Genomic DNA, 20,356 nt, shown 5'->3' with positions numbered 1-20,356 from the left:
GGGGGTGGGTGGTAGACCTGGCTGGACAGGAGCAGGCAGGAGGGGACTGTGAAAGGCGAGAAGACGGAGGGAAGGTAACAAGCAGAACAGTTTGGTGTCCTTCCAGAGCCCTGGGTAAAAAAAAAACCTCCTACCACCCACGCCCACCTACCCTTGAGCAGCCCCCAAGGGGGTGAAGTGGGGCAGGGAAACATGGGGAGCAGCTTGCGCAGTTGAGACGTGTCCATGGCGAATCCCCAGAGTGAATAAGCAGCCCCCTGCCCCACTCCCTGGGCCTTCCCCTACTCCCCAAAGCAGGTCCCTCCTCAGCAGTTAGTTATGGGATTCTCCCCCCTTCCACAGTATATCTTTTTTTTAAAAAATATTTTTTTTCCATCAAGGTCATCTTCTGTTTTTCTTTTTTTTTTTTTTAATTCTTTTTTTTTTCCTTCTTTCCTCTTTTTTTCCTCTCTCTCCTCCTAATACACACTTTTTTTAGTAAGGGGAATACCATGATGTCGCTCTAGCCCGGCCCCTGGAAGAAAGAAGGAGAGTTAGGTGTTAACGTGATCACTAGATAGTTCAGTACAAGCCCCTCCCCGTGGGCCCTTGCCCCAGTTACTGTGAAGGGAAGGGGGGAAAAGAAGTTTTCAAGTGTCCTAAAACTGACCCCATGATCCCAGAAATAGTAACACACCTGGAGAACTGGGGCAGGGGGAGGGGGGCTTAACAGAAAGCTTTGCCAAACAGTGGCGAAAAAGAAGCATATCTGAGTGAGAGACAGGGGCAAGAAAAAGGACCCCCTTTTTATCCAGTTTTCAGTCCTCCACAGCTCTTAAACCCTAGGCGATCACAAATAGATCCTCCCTAACTCCTGGGGATAGGCAGGTAGAGCTTATGAAAAGCCAAGGTTTCTATGCCTAACTTGTCTATTTAAATGTAAAGAGACAGAAGTGAAGCAAGGCAAAAACCTGGGCACCACACTAGGCCCAGTGAGAAGTTAATCTTGCAAGACTGGCTCAAATAAAGAGTAAATATCTCAAAATCCTCCCACAAGGCTGTTGGGGAGGATCAACTAGCTAGCCTCTGGTATTCTTCCAAGGGAGGTTCAGTCTTCAATCTCTCCCTAACTCCGAAAAAAGTAACAAATGTCCAAGCAGTGCTTTCACTGCCTGGAGGCCCTGTTCCTCCCAGTTTTGTCTGTAAACACCTTCAAATGCCACCAACTCCCAAGAAAAAAAGAGGCTAGGGGTGGAAGCCTCTTTGAACCAAGGGAGGGATGCAGCCCTTATCACCAATTCCTACTGCAGAAAAGATGATGAGGCTGGCCTTCTGGCCTGGCCTGCAACTACCTTCCTCAACCTGCGCAGGCAGGAGACAAAGTTCCTGAAGACCACGGGGAGGGGTGGGGGGAGGGAGGCTCCTCAGACCAGAGAGAAGGAAGCATACAGGGCTCATGGGAGGCGGGGGAAAGAGGAGCAGCCCATCTATCCTGACCTGTAGACGCGACCCCGGGGCCTGCTGTTAAAACCACTGTAGAATCGAGAGCGGGAACTGTTGTAGTTGGTGGTCCGGGCGCGGTAGCGGGCTCGTGGAAAACCCCGGTCTGTTGTGCTGATGCCTGGTCTGTTGGTTCGTTTTGGGATCACCTGAGTCAGAGATGAACAAATGATAGCCTTAAAGTCAACCCAGAGAGTTTATACAGAACCAGAACAGCAATGGACATAGGCTTACCTTGATTTGCCTTCCTCTAAATAGGGACTCATCTAAGGCCAAGGAAGTCCTCACTGACTCTTTGTCTGAGAACTCTATATATGCAAACCTGAAAAGAATTATCATTGTATCTCTCTGAGTTTACAAATACCTCACAGGTCAAATTCAACTTGCAGGCATGCTTCGTTTTGGGCTACAATGCGGTTACGTTTTTTATTTGTCAAAATTCTTCTAAATAGAAAATTTCAATCATTCAAAAATCATTTAAATTTTAAAATTTCCAGCTACTCTTTGAAATTTGTAAAAATAAGACACACAGGGCCTGAATTTCCATATGGCCATAATAGGCCAAGTAGAAGCTGCCCCTCCCCTTCTAGTTCGTGATCCCACCCACAACTAGCCTTCATTTTTGTTATCTGGCCTCTGAAGACATGTAGGTGCAACTCCTGATATATATCAACATTAATGCCATGATCTTAAATGACACAGATCACCTGTGTTAACAGCAAATAACTTACTGCTCAATATAAAACATAATTTATCTATTTGTACACTGTAATTTAAATTATCTCAACTTACTCCCCTTTACTTACCCTTTGGGATGGCCACTAAATTTGTCACAGAGTATGGTAACACGGTTGACTGAACCACAGCCATGAAAGTGAGCTTCCAGCTCTTCTGCTGTTGCACCATAGTCCACCTGATGAGGGGAGAAAAATTTCACAGGCACCAGGCAAATTCCTGTCTCAACAGGAACCCTCCCTAGCCTTTGGTCTGGGCCATCTATACACCAAAGCACATGAAATCTGGTAATTTGAGGAATAAATCTCTTTTCCTTCCAAACCCAGAGCCTTTGCCGATTACTGATCATTCCATTACCTTTAACCTCCTTCCCACACTCCCTCCACACCCAAAACCACACCTATCCCGGAGATGTTCCTTTCAGGACTATTAAATAATTCCCCAAAAGAAGAGCTTGCCCCCAACCCCAATCAGAGCCCCAGTACATACATTGCCAACATAGATGGAACGGGCATCAGCCTCCATCTTCTCCTCAATGGACATGATCACTGGGCCAGCTATCAGGAAAAAATAATTTTTTTACAAAAACCACACACTTGTTTTCTACTTGACCAATATATTGCACTTCCACCACCAGGGCTATCCCATAAGCTCAGTGAAGGCAAAGATTTTGGTCTGTGCTGTTCCCTGCTGTACCCATAACCTAGAATAGTGCCTAGTGCATAGCAGGTACTCACTAAATATTCGATAAATTGAAAGAATAAATTAATACACACTTAAAACAGTATAGGAATCCCTCCTGCCTCCAAATCAAATCCCTAATGAATGGTTTTGGTTGAAATGCTTTTAAGAGTGAGCAAAATTAAGTGGGCTGAGACTCCACATTTCTAGATTAAAGGGGAAACCCCCTGCAGCTTGCTTTCTCTTAGAATCCTAAAGCGTCTCTAATTGGAGGAAAAACTACTAGATTTGAAGGTCAAATGCGAGCAGGCAACCTCTACAAAGAAGGATAGACGTAGACTAAGAACAAAGAGCAACATAATTATAACAGGGACAAAGGGAGGCACAAGGCTACCACCACCAAAATATAGGTTCTGCCTTACAAAGGTCACAGAAACACACAACGGACTACGACCGCGGCACAGTCAAGCAGCTCCAGGGTGCCGAGTGTCTAACCCCACATTCCCCATCCTCCCCACAACCCTTCCAACCTGAGAACCCGGGCTCCGCGTGCAACCGTCAGTTACTCACCATTGCCTGGAGGTGGACTCATATTCATCTGCTTCTCTACCTCGTTCTGTAGCTCCTTTAGCTTCTCAGCTTCTTCCTCCATCTCCCTGACTCGAGCTTTGATAGCTTCCAGCTCCTAATATAAGTGGGGAGGGTATGGACGAGAGCTTAAGAGGAACCAACGCAGGGGCTGTGCCCTGCTCTCGGCCAGAGCGCGGCCTCAGCCATGCTCGGCCATCTCCCTCGCCCCATGCGAGGGTCGTGATAAAAGAAAAGCTACCCTCTCTAGAACAACACTAGGCACCCGTGACGCCCGAATCAAGCCAGTCGGGCCCCTTGTAGTGATCGCTGACCCATCCCCGGCCCGACCCGGCCCCAGCCACGTTATTCCCCGCCCAACCCCACCCCCCCGCCTGCCACCCGCTCGCCCGAGCTCTGGGCCTCCAGTGACCCGGCCGGCCAGCCGCCGGCCTGCTCGCTCGCCCTCCTTCCCTCACCGGGTCCTCAATGGCGCCGTCCCCCGGGTCACCCTCGACCAGTCCCGGCTCCTCCTCCTCCTCTTGGCTGCCGGGGGCTCCCGAACCAGGCCCAGGGCCCGGAGCTCCCGGGGGGGCGCGGGGCCGGGGCGGCTCCTCTTCGGGCTCGGGCTCCGGCTCGGGCTCCAGCAGCAGCTCCTCAGGCTCCAGTTCCTCAGACTCCAGGCCGTTCCCGTAGTCCCCTGCGCCCCCCGGGGCCCCCTCCCCGGCCTCCCCACCGGCCCCGGGCACAAGATGGCGCCGCCGCCCCGGCCCGGAGCCCCGACCGCCCGCAGCCCCCGCTGCTGCTGCCGCCGCCGCCGCCGCCGCCATCGCCGCTCAGACTGGGGCCCGCCGCCCGGCGATTGGAGAGCTGCGCCGGCCACGCCGAGGACTCATTAGTCAAGCTGCCTGCCCGTCACAACGAGCTAGTACTCCATTGGGGAATATTACTTGGCAATCAAATAAGACCCCACCTCTAAGGCGGGGGTACTGCGCCAAATTCTCAAATCCCGGTAGGGGAAATCTGCCCGTCAATCAACACGTGTCCCACCTCCTATCGAGTCCTTAGGTAATAATACCGCCACGCTGTGACGCTATTCCTGCTTCTCCCCGGCCTACGGGCGGGCCCGCGAAGTATAGGACGCTCCGTGATTGGCCCTAGCTAGGCGACTGGAAAGGACCAATCTTCCGATCGCCTCACCGCAGTGGCCCAGTCTCAGATGCCGATTGGCTCGCGAGATTAGAAGGGGTGACACTCGTTTCGTGACAGGTGAACCTTGCCCCCGAAAGGACTGCCGGGCTTCAAACTTGGGAAACCTGAGGTCACATGACTAGCGAGTCCTTAGGGGGCCGCCATCTTGATACTACTGCTTGCCAGCTAGTGAGCTGTTGGCCGGGTGAGGCCCAAAACAGAGCAGCAGTTTCAGGAAACTTGTATCCTGACCAGGAAGCACCAGTAGATGGGATGTTGCTGAAAATGGAGGTTGTGAATGAAGCATTCCAGGAGGGAGCTTACTTTCCCCATCCAGGTTATTGGCATCATCATCCACTAGCTCTCCCACACCAGAAAGCAGGGAGGATTCCTCACTCCAGAGCTACTAGTCACAAGTCCTGTCTGTCCCGCCCTCTTGCGTAGGCCTTCTGCTCCCTAGTTCCATTTTCTTCTCTTCCCTGGACAGCTTCCAATGTCACCCCTCCAATCTGCACCGCTAACAGACTGGCCCCCCTTTGCTGGCGAGGTAAAGTCTCAAAACCGTAAATCACGGCCTTCGACATCCCAGCATGTGGTTACTTTGTGGATGTTGTTTCCTTCCACCCTTCTCGTTCCATTGGGTGTACCTGCACCCTGTCTGTGCCTCTAACATGTAGTCCCCCTTCAACCAAACCACTGCAAACCCCAGCTTCCCCTCATTTCCCAGGACAAGTGGGCCTATCTCCACGGCACGCTTAATTGCTTTGTGCTGTTTCCTAACTAGGTTGTGAGCGCCTGCAGATGAGGGGCCAGATCCTATTTATATTCGCATCTCCACGGCCTGGCAATATGCCTACCACATAATGTCCTGTTAGATGTTTGTTGATTGAACATGCATTGATTGGGGATCTGGATGCCACCCTTCATTTCAGCCCTCAAGCCCCCAAGATCCCAGAAGAATTTCTCCTGGCAGGTTCCCATTACACCGCTGCACCTGAAGTACCAATGAGACCTAGCCCTAGAAGGCAGGATTGCCACATTTTGGTAGCAGTCCTACACATTTGTTAAAAAGGAAGGAATGGCAGTGTAAGTTTGCAACAGAAATTTTTGTGGGCACACTAACCTACAGTTCGAAAGATACATATAGCCCAACCAAAAAGTTAAACAAACATGGTTGGCCGAGGGATTTGGACAAGAGAAGATCCTCATTAGCAAACCAAAAAATCAAAAGTGAATCATTATACCCCACTATTCCCCTCACCCCCACTTTTTCTCACAATTCCTTACCTCGAGATCTGGGGGACTTGGAGCAGAGTCACAGTCGCTTAAAATTTCACTGCAAATTACTTCATCAGCCATCTCAGCTTCAGTGATCTGGGATAACTAAAGTTGAGCACCGAAGACAAGCTCTAAATGATTGAATACCCTGGAAGAAAGGTCTTTTATACTAATCTTAACCTAATCAAGATTTGTTTATCTTATTGGTACCCAATTTAATCAAGCCAACAAAAGGAAATGTGATTTTTAAAAATGGCTTTGAATCCTATTTTTGTTGAGCGTTTGATTTTGTAATAAGCACCACTCCTTATTATCTCATTGGACTCTCACAACAACCCCATGGGGAAAGTATTTCCAAAACCATAACCTTTTTTAGGGAAAAAGAAAAAGGCTTAATGAAATGAAGAAACTTGCCTAAGTCATTGGACTAATTAGAAGTGTGCAGGGCTGGCTGGGTGCGGTGGCTCACGCCTGTTATCCCAGCTCTTTGGGAGGCTGTGGCGGGAGGATCACCTGAGCCCAGGAGTTTCAAACCAGCCTGGCCAACATGGCGAAACCCCATCTCTACTAAAAATACAAAAATTAGCTGGGCATGGTGGTACATGCCTGTAAACCCAGCTGCTCGGGAGGCTGAGGCAGGAGAATCGCCTGGGCAACAGCAAGACTCTGTCTCAAAGGAAAAAATAAAAATTATATATATACTATACATAATATATATTATGTAATATATATAATAATGTGCAGGGAATTCAAAGCCAGCTTTCAAAGCTCAGATCAAAACTACTATAAGTCCTGCTTTAATACATAAAAATTATGTGTGAAAAATGGAAAGACTAAATTCCAACAATAAAAGTTTAAGCAAACTATAATTATATCCAAAAAAATTATTATGCATCTCTTAAAAGGGTTACATAGTATGACAAACATGCGAAAATAATTTTGCTAAGCCAAAGAAGAATGTAAAATTGTACATAATATATAATTACAACTATATCTGATTTTTTTTAAAAACTTAGGCATGGGAGGAAAAAAGGAGCAAGAACCAGTACAATCTTTCTATTCTTTGGCAATATATACCAAAAGCTTTTAAAATGGTGAGATTCTTAAGACCAGGCGGAGTGGCTCACAACACTTTGGGAGCCAGATTGCTTGAGTCCAGGAGTTCAAAACCAGCCTGGGCAATATGGCAAAACCCATTCTCCACTAAAAATACAAAAATCAGCTGGGCATAGTGGCGTGCGCCTGTAGTCCCTGCCCAGCTACTTGGGAGGCTGAGGCTACAGTGAACCATAATGGTGCTACGTGCACTCCAGGCTGGCAACAGAGTGAGACCCTGTCTCAAAAAAAAAAAAAAAAAAAAAAAAGGCCAGGCAAGGTGGCTCATGGCCTGTAATCCCAGCACTTTGGGAGGCCAAGGCGGGTGGATCACCTAAGGTCAGCAGGAGTTCGAGACCAGCCTGGCCAAAATGGTGAAACCCTGTCTCTACTGAAAGTACAAAAATTAACTGGGTGTGGTGGTGGGCACCTGTAATCGCAGCTAGTCAGGAGGCTGAGACAGGAGAAACGCTTGAACCTGGGAGGTGGAGGTTGCAGTGAGCCAAGATTGCGACACTATATTCCAGCCTGGGTGACAGAGAGAGACTCTGTCTCCAAAAAAAAAAAAAAGTTGAGATGCTTAACCCAGTAATCCTATTTCTTATCTCTTCTAAAAATGTAATCCAATTTGTGAATAAATATTTTTTGTTTGTTTTTGTTTTGCTTTTTTGAGACAGAGTCTCACTCCATAGCCCAAGCTGGAGTGCAGTGGTGTAATCTCAGCTCACTGCAACCTCCACCTCCAGGGCTCAAGCAATCCTTGTGCCTCAGCCTCCTGAGTAGCTGGGACTACAGGCGCACCACTACCATGCACAGCTAATTTTTTGTATTTTAGTAGAGATGGGGTTTTACCATATTGCCCACGGTGGTCTTGAACTCCTGAACTCAGGCGATCAGCCCACCTCAGCCTCCCAAAGTGCTGGGATTACAGGCGTGAGCCACAATGCCCGCCAGAATAAATATTTTTATCACAGTGAAAAAATACAGATAAATGACCAAGTGGGCATTAAAATTATTGTACACAAGTAGATGTAATTGTATATAGTCATTATGACTTTGAAACGTTTTAACATCAAGGAAAAATGCTTGCAATATAATGGTAAGCAGAATTGCGTATACAAAATTGTATGATCATAAAAGCAGACAAAAAAATACTGGAAAGAAGTATGCCAAAATAGTAGTTGTCTCTGGGTGACAGCATTATGATTCATATTCTTTATAATTTTCTATGTTCTACAAATTTTCCACAATCATTATTTATTTATTTACTTGTTTATTTTGCTGCCTTTGTTGTTTGAGACTGGGTCTCTGTCGCCCAGGCTGGCATACAGTGGCATGATCACAGCCGACCACACCCTCAAACTCCTGGCTCAAGCAATCCTCCCCCCTCAGCCTGTGAAGTGGCTGGGACTACAGGCGTGCACCACCATGCCCAGCTAATTTTTTCTATTTTTGTAGAGACAAGGTCTCACTATGTTGCTTAGGCTTATCTCAAACTCCTGGGGCTCAAGCCATCTGCCCAACTCAGCCTCCCACAGTGTTGGGATTACAGGCATGAGACACCACGTCCCGCCCATTACATATTTATTTTTAAAAAATCACTCCAACTTTCAAACTTCTAATAGGCATAATTACCTTATGAAGGAAACAAATACATTTGGCTGAGTGTGGTGGCATAGTCCCAGCTAATCCAGAGGCTGAGACAGAAGGATCACTTGAACCCAGGAGTTCCAGGCTGCAGTGAGCTATGATCATGCCACAATACTCCAGCCTCAGCAACCCAGTAGGACCCTGTCTCAAAAAAAGAAAAAAGCAAACATATTTAAAAGGCTATTTGAGGGACAGGTGCGATGACTCATGCCTGTAATCCCAGCACTTTGGGAGGCCGAGGAGGGTGAATCACCTGAGGTCAGGAGTTGAAGACCAGCCTGGCCAACATGACAAAACCCCGTCTCTATTAAAAATACAAAAATTAGCTGGACATGGTGGCGTGCATCTGTAATCCCAGCTACTCAGCAGGCTGAGGCACGAGAATCACTTGAACCCGTGAGGCGGAGGTTGCAGTGAGCCGAGATCGCGCCACTGCACTCCAGTCTGGGCAACAGAGTGGGACTGTCTCAAAAAACAAACAAACAAACAAAAAGGCTTTTTGAATGGTGACTTGTAAAGTAAGATCCTTCCCTACTAGTCTATAAACTGTAAAAGACGGGGAACCATCTTATATTTGTGTTCCCTTTGCCTATCACTCTGTGCTCAATAAATGATAACTGAATGAGTCATCTTCAGTAATGAATAATCTTATTTTTTTAAAAGAAAGTAAAAAAAATAAATGAATGAATACCCTATTTATTATCTTGCCTGTTGTTGATGCATAGAGAATATCAAAGAGATAAGTTTTCCTCTGAGAATGAATTTTTTAATATTTGGTATGTAATGGTGTGAGATTCACCCATTATAATTCTCTCTAGGTAATAACCTACAAACAAAGGACCATGGAGTTTTGGAAAAAGTGAAACTCCAATGATACTGTGCCCCAGAAGACGGGAAAATGTATTAATAAAAGGGAATTGGCCGGGTGCAGGGGCTCACGCCTGTAATCCCAACACTTTGGGAGACCGAGCTGGGTGGATCATGAGGTCAGGAGATCAAGACCATCCTGGCCAACATGGTGAAACCCTGTCTCAACTAAAAATACAAAACTTAGCTGGGTGTGGTGACCTGTGCCTGTAGTCCCAGCTACTCAGGAGGCTGAGGCAGGAGAATCGATTGAACCCGGGATGCAGAGGTTGCAGTAAGCTGAGATTGCGCCACTGCATTCCAGCCTGGTGACAGAGCGAGACTCTATCTCATTTAAAAAAAAAAAAAAAAAAAGGCCACGCGCGGTGGCTCACACCCGTAATCCCAGCACTTTGGGAGGCCGAGGCAGGCAGGTCATGAGGTCAGGAGATCGAGACCATCTTGACTAACATGGTGAAACCGCCTCTCTTCTAAAAATACAAAAAAATTAGCAGGGCGTGGTGGCGGAGCCTGTAGTCCCAGCTACTCGGAAGGCTGAGGCAGGAGAATGGAGTGAACCCGGGAGGTGGAGATTGCAGTGAGCCGAGATCGCGCCATTGCACTCCAGCCTGGGCGATCTCAAAAAAAAAAAAAAAAAAAAAGAAGAAGAAGAAGGGAATGGCTCAGTGGAGTTAAGAAAAGGAGAATTAAGTAGTAAAAATGGGTGAGGGCATTCATAGTTCTTCCCAGAAGAGAAAAGTTTTCTCACCAAACAACATAAATATTTGACGTCTTGGTAGTTTCATCCCTATTTTTATCTCCTTTCTTGAAATTTTTACAGACTACAATAATGCTCTATGATCTGGAACTACTTTGAAATTTTTACAGACAACAATAATGATCTATGATCTAGAGCTACACTTTAATATGATAGCCACTAGTCACACATGGCTACTGACCACTTGAAACATGAGTAGTCCAATTTGAGATGTGCTGAAGTGTTGAACACACACTGAATTTTGAAGACTTAGTATGAAAAACAGAACGTGACATAATTCATTAATAACTGTTTAATATTAATTCCATGTTGAAATGATAATATTTTTATATACTGGGTGAAATAAAATATTAAAATTAGTTTAATAATTTCTTTTTGCATTTTAAATGAGGTTACTAGAAAATGTAAAACTACATGTGGCTTGCATTATATTTCTATTGGACAGTGCTGATGTAGAACCTTGGAGCCTTTCTCCTTTACTGACCTCTATCTTGGAGCAGACCTCAATAATCTTCTAATGTGGTCTGGTCCTGCTTACCTTGGCTCCCTAAGTTTGCCTTTGCATGGAAGTGGGGTAGCCATTTAAATGTGAAGGACCCTCTGTTGGGCTGCTTAATTTCCACTATGCTTCATTAACTTTTTAAAAATTTTGTACCTAAAGAACTTGTTTTCATATACTGTACTGGGAATATCTGGAAATATATGTTCATTGTCAAAAGAATCAGAAAATACTGAGAGCAAAAAGAACAAAATAAAAGCACTCATAAAGCCCACTATCCAGAGACAATCACTAATGATATTTTGGCATATATACTTCCTGAAAGTTTCAATATGCAAATATATCTCAAGGCACACAGATATAAATATTTTAGCAAAATGGGATCATACTGTATATATTATTTTCTAATCTATTTTCTTTTTTTACCCAATTAAAAAAAAGGACAAATATCTTCCGATGTCAATAAATATATTTTTCCAATTTTGTTTATCATAGTTTTACCCAAAAGTCACCTGAGAAATGAGGCCTTCTCTGACCACTCAATTTAAAATTGAACTCTTATGTGTGTATATATACACACACATTCCCCTCAATGAATTATTTTTCTTTATGGTATTCATCGCCTTCTCACATATTATATAATTTTAAAGTTTTCTGTTTCTTTTACTAGAACATAAGCAACATGAGAACAGAGATTCGCATCTGTCTGTTCACTCCACCTCAGAGCCTGTAACTGTGCTTAGCACACAGATGATGCTTGAATATTTGCTGCATAAATGACTGACTGAATAAACTACACAGCATTTCATTATGGTGTGTTTTCTGCTGAGTTTCAAAATAGTCGATTTATTTCTGTATTTCTCCTGTATCTACATTTAAGGCAGCTTTTTTTTTTTTTTTTTTTTTTTTGAGACGGAGTCTCACTCTGTCGCCAGGCTGGAGTGCAGTGGCGCCATCTTGGCTCCCTGCAACCTCCATCTCCCGAGTTCAATCGATTCTCCTGCCTCAGCCTCCCAAGTAGCTGGGACTACAGGGACTGCGCCACCACACCCAACTAATTTTTGTATTTTTAGTAGAGACGGGGTTGCACTGTGTTAGCCAGGATGGTCACGATCTCCTGACCTCGTGATCCGCCCGCCTCGGCCTTCCAAAGTGCTGGGATTACAGGCATGAGCCACCGCGCCCAGCCTTAAGGCAGCTTTTAAAGTCTTCAAAGGATCTGCTATTAAGTAACAACACAGAGGGCCGGGCGCGGTGGCTCACGCCTGTAATCCCAGCACATTGGGAGGCCGACGCGGGCGGATCACGAGGTCAGGAGATCGTGACCATCCTGGCTAACACGGTGAAACCCCGTCTCTACTAAAAATACAAAAAATTAGCCGGGCGTGGTGGCGGGCGCCTGTAGTCCCAGCTACTTGGGAGGCTGAGGCATGAGAATGGAGTGAACTCGGGAGGTGGAGGTTGTAGTGAGCCGAGATCGCGCCACTGCACTCCAGCCTGGGCGACAGAGCGAGATTCTGTCTCAAAATAAATAAATAAATAAAAATTTTAAAAAGTAACAACACGGAATATCTACAATCTATCCATTTACTAATAATTGTAACTAAGTGTTGCCCAACTTTATTGAAGGTGTCATTTGTCCTAACACACTTAGATTCTGAATCTATTAGAAGGTCCTAAGTGTGTTCTATTAGGCTTATCACAATTTAGCCCAAATATGCTGCTCTATGATGATTTGGTTTAATATAGAATTAAATTTTGGGCTATCTAAAGCGATAGATGGATTGTATTTCCTTCATATAGTTCTCCACCAGTGTTATTTCTCCCTTAGGACCTTCTGAATCTCCATTTGGTGTTTTTAGAAGAAACAGTGGTCAAAACTCAACATCATATTTGCTTTTAGATGTCACAGAAGGTGGTGTCCACTATATCACTGTCTTCTTAGAAAAGCCACAAAATTTTTTTTGCCCCTCTTGAGTAACTGATAGGCTTTTATAAATCCTAAGAGGAATGTGAATTTCATTCTGTATTTTAATTTGCTTTAGCCACCAAGAAGCTCACAGCTGAATTCACAGCCTAGCTTTAGTATTTGGAAATGCTACTTATAGAATGTTTTTCTGTGCATCAATTTTCCTTGTGCTGCCATCTTATTTCAATTTTCCCTTTACCCCTACTTATTTTTTTATTTAACCTTGACTTGAAATTCAACCCTGACTTAAAAAATTTATGTTTTCCTATTATTTTGTTTATTATAGTAAGATGTTGCAAATATTTTTTGGAACTAGGCAAATGTAAATCAATCATTAAATCAATCACACAGCAGTGGAGATAAATGCACCAGCTATCATACTTGATGATATTAACTATTAAGAACATCTAATTTCCGGCCGGGCGCGGTGGCTCACGCTTGTAATCCCAGCACTTTGGGAGGCCGAGGCGGGCAGATCACGAGGTCAGGAGATCGAGACCACGGTGAAACCCCGTCTCTACTAAAAATACAAAAAATTAGCCAGGCGTGGTGGCGGGCGCCTGTAGTCCCAGCTACTCGGAGAGGCTGAGGCTGAGGAAGGAGAATGGCGTGAAGGCGGGTCGGCCATGCATTCAGCCTGGGTGACAGAGGAGATCCGTCTCATCTAATTTCCTTTCCCATAGTGCATATTCACTCTCTGATTTTAATATGGCTTCCCCTGTAGACTTTTGTATACAGAATAGAAAGAGAATGCTGGATTCCTCTAAACAATTATATTTCTTGCAATTTAACACATAAACCCAAGTACCAGTCTATTGCACTGGATTACAGAAAGGCTAGAAATTCCCACCTGAAATTTAAAATTAGGATCACTGTTTCTGTTAGACATGATTTTGATGTGGTCCAAGACTAGAGGTAGAGAAGGATGGGCTGAATATTCCTAGAAATTCCATCCAGTTTATCAATTTGCATTAAAATGGCTGAAACCAAATGTCTCACAGGACCAGCAAAGGAAGCAGGGACTCCATTTTTGCCAGACTCCACCCTGCTTTTTTTGTTTGTTTCTTTGTTTGAGATAGAGTCTCCCTCTGTCACCCAGGCTGGAGTACAGTGGCTTGATCTCGGCTCACTGCAAACTCCACCTTCTAGGTTCAAGCCTCAGCCTCCTGAGTAGCTGGGATTACAGGCACGCACCACCATGCCCGGCTAATTTTTGTATTTTTAGTAGAGACAGGGTTTCCCCATATTGGCCAGGCTGGTCTCGAACTCCTGACCTCAAGTAATCTGCCCGCCTCAGCCCCCCAAAGTGCTGGGATTAGAGGCGTAAGCCACCGCACTTGGCCCAGACCTATTTTTAAGTCTGAGGTAGGCAGCAAGGCACCATGGAGAAATGTTCATTATTATCACACACTTCTGATTAGAGCCTGAACCACAACTGGAGACTTGATTACTACCACACAAAGATTTTTGGTAGGTTTTCTTTGTTTTTCATTTGGTTATTGTTAGTGGCAGTCCCAGAGTACCGTATACACACACCCTCCCGAGGCTCAGGTTGAAATAGATGGAATTCTTGGCTTTGACCATTTGGCTGGTATAGGAGTGGGGTGAGGATGGGGGAAAGACTTTTTTTTTTTAATGATCCCAACACTTTCTCAAATCCCTGTTATTCTAATTCTTGCCTTTAACAAGGTCATGAAGAGATGATTAGATCAAGGAAATGTCCTGACCCCAGGCTATGCAGTGTAGAAGTCACAAACCCTGTTCAGTCCTTCTCATTAAACTTCTGGGCTTTATTTATTTTTTTTAATACGACCATTACATATTACACAAAAATAAAAGTCAAATGAACTTGGTATTTATAAATTATTAAATAAAAATACAGGAATATAGATTTATATTTATAGAGCTTTCTTTTCTTCTAAACTAACCAAATCTGTTCTGCTGTTTTATGATTTTAAAAAAGTAAAATAGTGTTTGTGTGCCCTAGAATAAGTGGGGAGTGGGATTAATAATCGCAGGACCAAGTTGCCCTACTTCCGCTCCTTCCTTGGCCTAAGCAAAGTCCCTATTTGTCCCTTTGGGCTCTGGAGAGCAAGAAACCCCTCTCCTCCTACTTAATCTTTGAAAAATGGCAATTATATTTATTTCCCTTATTTTTTAAAAAATGAAATGGATTTAAAAATTGGGAGCCATACTCAGCCTTCTTGGCCAAGAGCTAATCCCAAGGAACTATATGGCTCTAGAAGAGAGTCCCTAGTTTTCCCTGACAGAAGAGTCTCTGGGGTTTCCCTTCAAGCTAAGAAGGGCAGGACAGGTCAAAATTGCCCACTGTGGTCCCATCTAAGCTATGCTTCTGGGAATCCAGACCAAGCCCTTTACCCTTTCAGAAAACAGCCTCTCTTTCCACCCAGGTGTGAAGGCTTCAGAGCAGGGCATTTTGGTAACCTGGCCATGGTCCCTGCAGCTCCTCTTGGCTAAAGGTCCCGGGGAATGCTAACAGGGATATGCGTCCCGTGGTAGAGGGTAGGGTGAAGAGTGTGCTCCAAACCTGGGGAAGGAAGCACAGACTCCAATTTGGAGCCGATGGTCTAGTCAGTGGTTTTCCAACTTTTTTTCAGCAGTAAACCCCTTAATGCAAATAAAAGCTTACCCTGAACCCCGATATTTAAGACAGCTACAAGGGGAGCTGTTGTGTTTGAGGGCAAATTGCCCAGCCTGCTCAGCTCCCCACCCCCTTCATCTCCCCAAGGACTCCTGAGGCAACCCCTAGGAAACTTCAGGGCTCTGCCAAGCAGTTTGAAAACCACTGGCCTAGTCTGTCCTGAGCAAGTCAGAGACCCCCCACCCCAACTGCTTGCCACAAGCTGGCTCTGAGTTTTTGGTGTCAGCATACTCACAACAAGACCAAGTGGCACATGCAGCTTACCACCTCCCCTAGAAATACCATTAAAAAGTGCAGCCCTCTCACAAAAGCAGAAGTCTGGACTCAACACCTGAGGCCAATTTGGTCCCACGTTCTGGCGATCACAACTACTTTGCCACATTCTAGGACCAAGTGAAAATCTCCAAGAAGAGTCAACCATGGTCTAGCTAAGCTGATCAGTGCTCAGGACCACAGGCAGGGTTCTAGAGCACTGTGTCAGAAAGTTAGCATTGGAGAGCAGCAATCTTAGCACCTTGGAAAGTGCAGCAGTGAGGTCTGGCTCAGGGCATGCATCTGGAGAGAATAATTTCTTCCTCAAAAGAAAAAGCCATAATCTGAAGCTGTTCTAGAGGACTGCGAGTTCCAAAGTTAACATCCTCAGACTCTGAGGTACAGATAAGTAACACTCATGCAAACAGTGTGGCTTCAAATAAATCATAAATGCTTCTAGGTCATGGTAGGTACTCTAGAACCCATATGCCTGGCCCCTGATAAAGCCGAACCAAAACCCACAACACAGCATAGGCCAGTCCTGGAGTACCCATCACCCTCACACCCATGGGATTCAGAGCTGAAATGGTCCTCTCAAGGCATCAGCAGTCTCACTGAGACACAGTGTGGGACCCAGACTGCATTCTGGATCAGCACTTATGTCCACAACCTCAAAAGGAAAATTAGTTAGGGCCCCAATTTAGAGTTTCAATTTGGGTACAGAGGTCCCAGAGATGGGAAACACTTTAGGCACCATTGTGCCTGAGTGGGAGAGGAGGGTGGCAGGCAGGTCCAGCTACCTAAGCCTCCATCCATCCAGGCTCAACAGCCCTGCCCTTCTATCAGAGCCCGGGAGGCAGCAGCAAGTGCATAATGCACAAGGAAGAGGGATCATGAAGGAACAAGGCCAGCTGCAGAACTGCTCTTCTCTCCAAAGCCTTGCCAATTACTTTCTGGAGAGAAGCAGCAGAGCCCTCGGTCTGGATACAATGTTTCTCTCTAAGCCTTTAGGCATCAGGACAAGGGCAGGGGAAAGGAGGGGTTGGGAGGAGGGACAGAGAACTGCCCCTAGTTCTTGCCATTGCAAGAGGGAATGTTTTCTCCTTGAGGAATCCCACCACCACCAGATTTGCCAGGCAGCCCAGCATGCACACCAGCATGCGTGCACATGCACACGCGTGTCCAAGCAGCCCACTGTTACAGCCACCTCTCCCTATCACCTGAGAACCCCTAAGCTTCCATTCCAAAGGGATGTGCCTTCTGCGTTCCCTAAATCCCACTCATCTAATGGAATACAGCTGCTTATGTAAGTCCACCTTCCTCAGGGCTGCGAACCAAGTTCCAGGTCGTTTCATGTGCCCACACCTATAGGCATGATCCCTCCCACCTCCCCCAGCCCTGGAACGACTCCATCTCCTGCGCCCCTAAACTTGCTAAAACATTCTCCTCCCCTACGTGTCCTGCTCACTTTTCCAATCGCCTGCCTGGCCTACTCAGCTCCCTCACACACTACCCTTCCCCTGCCCATCCTGTTCCATGCCCACCCATCCACCAACTCCATTTCTTCCAAGGGCATTTCTCTGTTCTATTCCTGCTCTCCTGGCCCCCAGCCACACCTAGCCCCACCTGGCCCTGGACTTTCACTTGCTAGCAAAAAAGGCCCCTACAGTTACCAGGGCCCCCAGTGCCACGGCCCCCGTCAGCACTGTCCTCACTGATGCCCAGTTCCCCTCCCGCAGACGCCGCGCCTCCTCCAGGGCCCCGTCCCCGTATAGAGCTGTGAACTCCGCCTGTGGGAGAGAAGGGAAGTAGGAGAGAAAGAAGGAGAAAGGGATATCAGGAGAGGAAAGAGTGGAGAGAAGAGGAGAGGAAGAGTTCCAGTTCCATCCACTGCGAGCACTACCCCATACCCAGCTCCTCTCTGGCCAAAGCTCTTCTGGCTGCAAGCCCATCTGATCCCCCCAGGTGCACCCCCACCCTGAGAGACTGGTTCATTTGCCCACTCTGCCTCCAGTGAATTCCATCCTTTCCTTGGCGAAAAATTCTGCTCAGAACTAGCATCCTTTGCCAAGGCTTGCCTGACCACGACCCATCCCTGGTCCTCCCCACCTCCCACACCATGACTCAGGTGTAAAAAGTCCCTGACAACATTCCCCTGCAGGCACTCCTTGGGTGTGTATTCTGTCCTCTGCTTGGGACCATGAGCCCATCCAGTGTTGACTGCATGGCAGCCCTGGAGTGCAGAGTCTAGGCATCTCTCAATCTAATTCCACCCAGACGGGGAGACTCAGCCCCGTACCTCATTCCCAACATAGCTGCCTCAGCCTCCAATCAGAGCCCCCATCTTCCCCCTGGAGACCAGCTTTGCGGAGGGATGTGCAGAGCGGCAATTGAGAAGCTTCTTACCCAGCCCCCACTGCTGTGGATCCAGTCAGCCAGCCGCGTCTCCAAGTAGGCCACCATCCACTCCTGCACTTGTCCCACCAGTGGTTCCATCTCCTTGTTGACACTCTCAGCACACAGTGCAGCCCCAAAGACAAAGAAGGCTACAAGGCGGCCCCAGTTGGGGCCCCCTTGAAAAAGTTCATCGGAGACCTGGGTGAAGCGTTGTTGGGCTGAGCCTGGGGTCACATGCAGCTGAGCCGCCAGATCAGAGAAGGTGCGCCGGAAGCGGGTCTCGAACTCATCTCCAGCTGCCCGCATGGCTTGGTGCAGCGGGTCAGCTGCTGGGCCCTCCCCAGGGCCAGCTCCACAGACATAACCCTTCTGCCTCAGCTTATAACCTACAAAGTCTGCCACCAGAGCCCGTGTGTCTGGGGCCGAGGCTGGGGTCGCCATCCGGGCGGCTATAAGAGGCAAGGATGAAAGACTAGCATGAATATATGGAGAGAGAATCAGAAGGAGCATTTCTGGTTTGACCAACCCAGTAAGATGACGAGGAGAGAGGAAATGCTCAGGACTCACTGGACAGGGAGAGGCAAGAACAAGGGAATTAAGTCATGATATGAGACTAGGCTGTGAGAGGCTGGCCATTACATTCCTAATATGCCAAATTAAATGTAAAACAAGTAAATTTTCTGTTTAGAATACTTAAGATTCTTTTCATAATAAGACGTCAGCTCTATGACACCCCTACAACACCCCTGCCTCCGGATCTCCTTAGTCCACATCTTCTTGGCTAGAGGAAGGGGCTTAGGACCTCCCCAAATGCAAGAAGTAAAGATGTTGGCAGAGACACAAGATGAGGGGGAGCAGATGGGCTGAAGAGAAAGGTGGGAGATGCAATGGGTTACTCCAGACAGAGAAAGGAAGGAGACACTCACCCAGCCGGGATGGCAGCTCTTAAGACACAGCACTGGTGGCAAGGAGCCCCCAACTGGGGCCTTTCATCCTCCCGGCCAGCGTGGAGCCCTGGAAAGGGGAGGGGGAGATCAGAACCAGGAGAGGAAGGCCAGGGATCAGATTCTGGCCTGGGAAGGGCTGGGGTTGCAGCTCTGGGCCTAGGCCCCTGCCCCCAACGCTCTACCAGCTGTGTGGCCGAATCCATGTTTAATGACTGTCCTCCCGGGAAACCCAAGGCCAAGGGCTTCCTGCCGACACCATCTCTATTCCCAGTTCCCCCTAGTGCAGCCCAAAGGCCCAGCTCCTCCCTTACCCCCACCTCAGCCAGTCTCCAACCCCGCCCGCCTGCCAGGTTAGGGATCTCACGGGTCAGGCCGCTGCCGGGATCCGGGCCGTTTCCTGGTGCAGGAGCTGGGAGGGAGGGAGAGAGGGAGGAAGGGAGGGAAGGAAGGAGGGAGGAGAAAGGGGGGGCAGAGGGAGGGACCGGCGCCGGGTGATGATGGGGCCCAGAGATGCGTCCAGAGAGAGGGGCGGGGCTGGGACGCAGTCCTGCAAAGGGCCACTACTCAGGAAGAGGGAGGGCTGCTGAAGGCAAGGAAGGGCTGGCTGAGAGGGCACGGTGGGCTGGGCTGGGCTGGGCTCCTGAGCCTCTAGGCTGCCCAGAGAAATATGCCGGACTTCGGGACATCTCAGGGCAAATTTGGCATTTCCAGGAGGTTTCCGATGTTCCATGCACTTGTTGAACTCTTCCAGCCCTGAATTGTGTGCCTGGAAAACAGGAGCAGTTCTCATTAAGCTGGGAACTGTCTACCAGGTGCCTTACCCTTATGGGGCTAGCAGACACCACACAGACACCAAACCTTTCCCATCTTTTCTCCAGGACCTTTAACCCAGTGTTCTCTTTGTGGGCTGGGCTTCAGCCAGGCATCAAGGAGCCACGACTTGGATCACAAGCAGTTTCTTTCGGTACTTCAATTCATCTTCTTTTGTAATCAGATTGATTTTAGTGGGTTTTTTTTTCTTTTTCTTTTTTTTACCCAACACACAAACTAATTCTCATTATGAAAAAAATCAAACAATAAAGAGGTGCGGAGTAATAAAATACAGGTTCTCAAACACACACACACATACATACCCAATTCCACTTCCCTCCCTGCAGGTTGCCAGTGTTAAGCTTGATGTTTATCCTTCCAGATTACATATATATGGGTCCATTATTTATATATGGCAGTATATTTATACAGGGCAGGTCACAAGCGTGAAGCAGTCTGACCACAGCTGATCCACATGAGGGCACTCACGGCCAGCCCCCTGGGCTCTTGGATCTGGCAC

The 20,356-nt window shown here is 47.1% G+C and overlaps 1 protein-coding gene across 3 annotated transcripts; it reads right to left on the bottom strand.

The window, feature by feature from the left end:
* Window positions 1–324: 324 nt before the first annotated feature.
* On the bottom strand, window positions 325–20,132 carry LOC116484918 (bcl-2-like protein 2). 3 transcript variants are annotated; one of them, XM_032179976.2, is made up of 7 exons: window positions 3,942–5,852; window positions 3,466–3,580; window positions 2,704–2,771; window positions 2,286–2,392; window positions 1,714–1,801; window positions 1,477–1,628; window positions 325–514 (listed from the first exon to the last, which is right to left on the bottom strand). In XM_032179976.2, the coding sequence occupies exons 1-7, from the start codon at window positions 4,290–4,292 to the stop codon at window positions 475–477; spliced, it is 921 nt and encodes a 306-aa protein (XP_032035867.1). In that variant the 5' UTR covers window positions 4,293–5,852; the 3' UTR covers window positions 325–474. The 3 variants fall into 3 exon arrangements, with proteins under 3 accessions (XP_032035867.1, XP_032035870.1, XP_032035868.1); XM_032179979.2 differs by lacking the exons at window positions 325–514; window positions 1,477–1,628; window positions 1,714–1,801; ... (2 more) ...; window positions 3,466–3,580; window positions 3,942–5,852 and adding exons at window positions 14,535–17,472; window positions 18,089–18,528; window positions 19,006–19,093; window positions 19,338–20,132; XM_032179977.2 differs by lacking the exons at window positions 325–514; window positions 1,477–1,628; window positions 1,714–1,801; ... (2 more) ...; window positions 3,466–3,580; window positions 3,942–5,852 and adding exons at window positions 14,535–17,472; window positions 18,089–18,528; window positions 19,006–19,093; window positions 19,391–20,131.
* Between the last annotated feature and the right edge of the window lie 224 nt (window positions 20,133–20,356).

The sequence above is a fragment of the Hylobates moloch genome, unplaced genomic scaffold (assembly GCF_009828535.3).
Source record: "Hylobates moloch isolate HMO894 unplaced genomic scaffold, HMol_V3 SCAFFOLD_16, whole genome shotgun sequence".
NCBI classification, from domain to species: Eukaryota; Metazoa; Chordata; class Mammalia; order Primates; family Hylobatidae; genus Hylobates; species Hylobates moloch.
The sequence above is the reverse complement of the archived record's forward strand: the minus strand, read 5'-3'. Positions and strand labels throughout refer to the sequence as shown.

What these genes read in the sequence shown, in the direction of transcription:
- LOC116484918 (XM_032179976.2), bottom strand. Translation starts at nt 4,292, where the DNA reads ATGGCGGCGGCGGCGGCGGCGGCAGCAGCAGCGGGGGCTGCGGGCGGT. An exon ending in ACGGCGCCATTGAGGACCCG is followed by an intron (nt 3,581 to 3,941) that starts GTGAGGGAAGGA and finishes CACTTATATTAG; the next exon opens with GAGCTGGAAGCTATCAAAGC. An exon ending in CCCCGGGGTCGCGTCTACAG is followed by an intron (nt 515 to 1,476) that starts GTCAGGATAGAT and finishes TCTTTCTTCCAG; the next exon opens with GGGCCGGGCTAGAGCGACAT.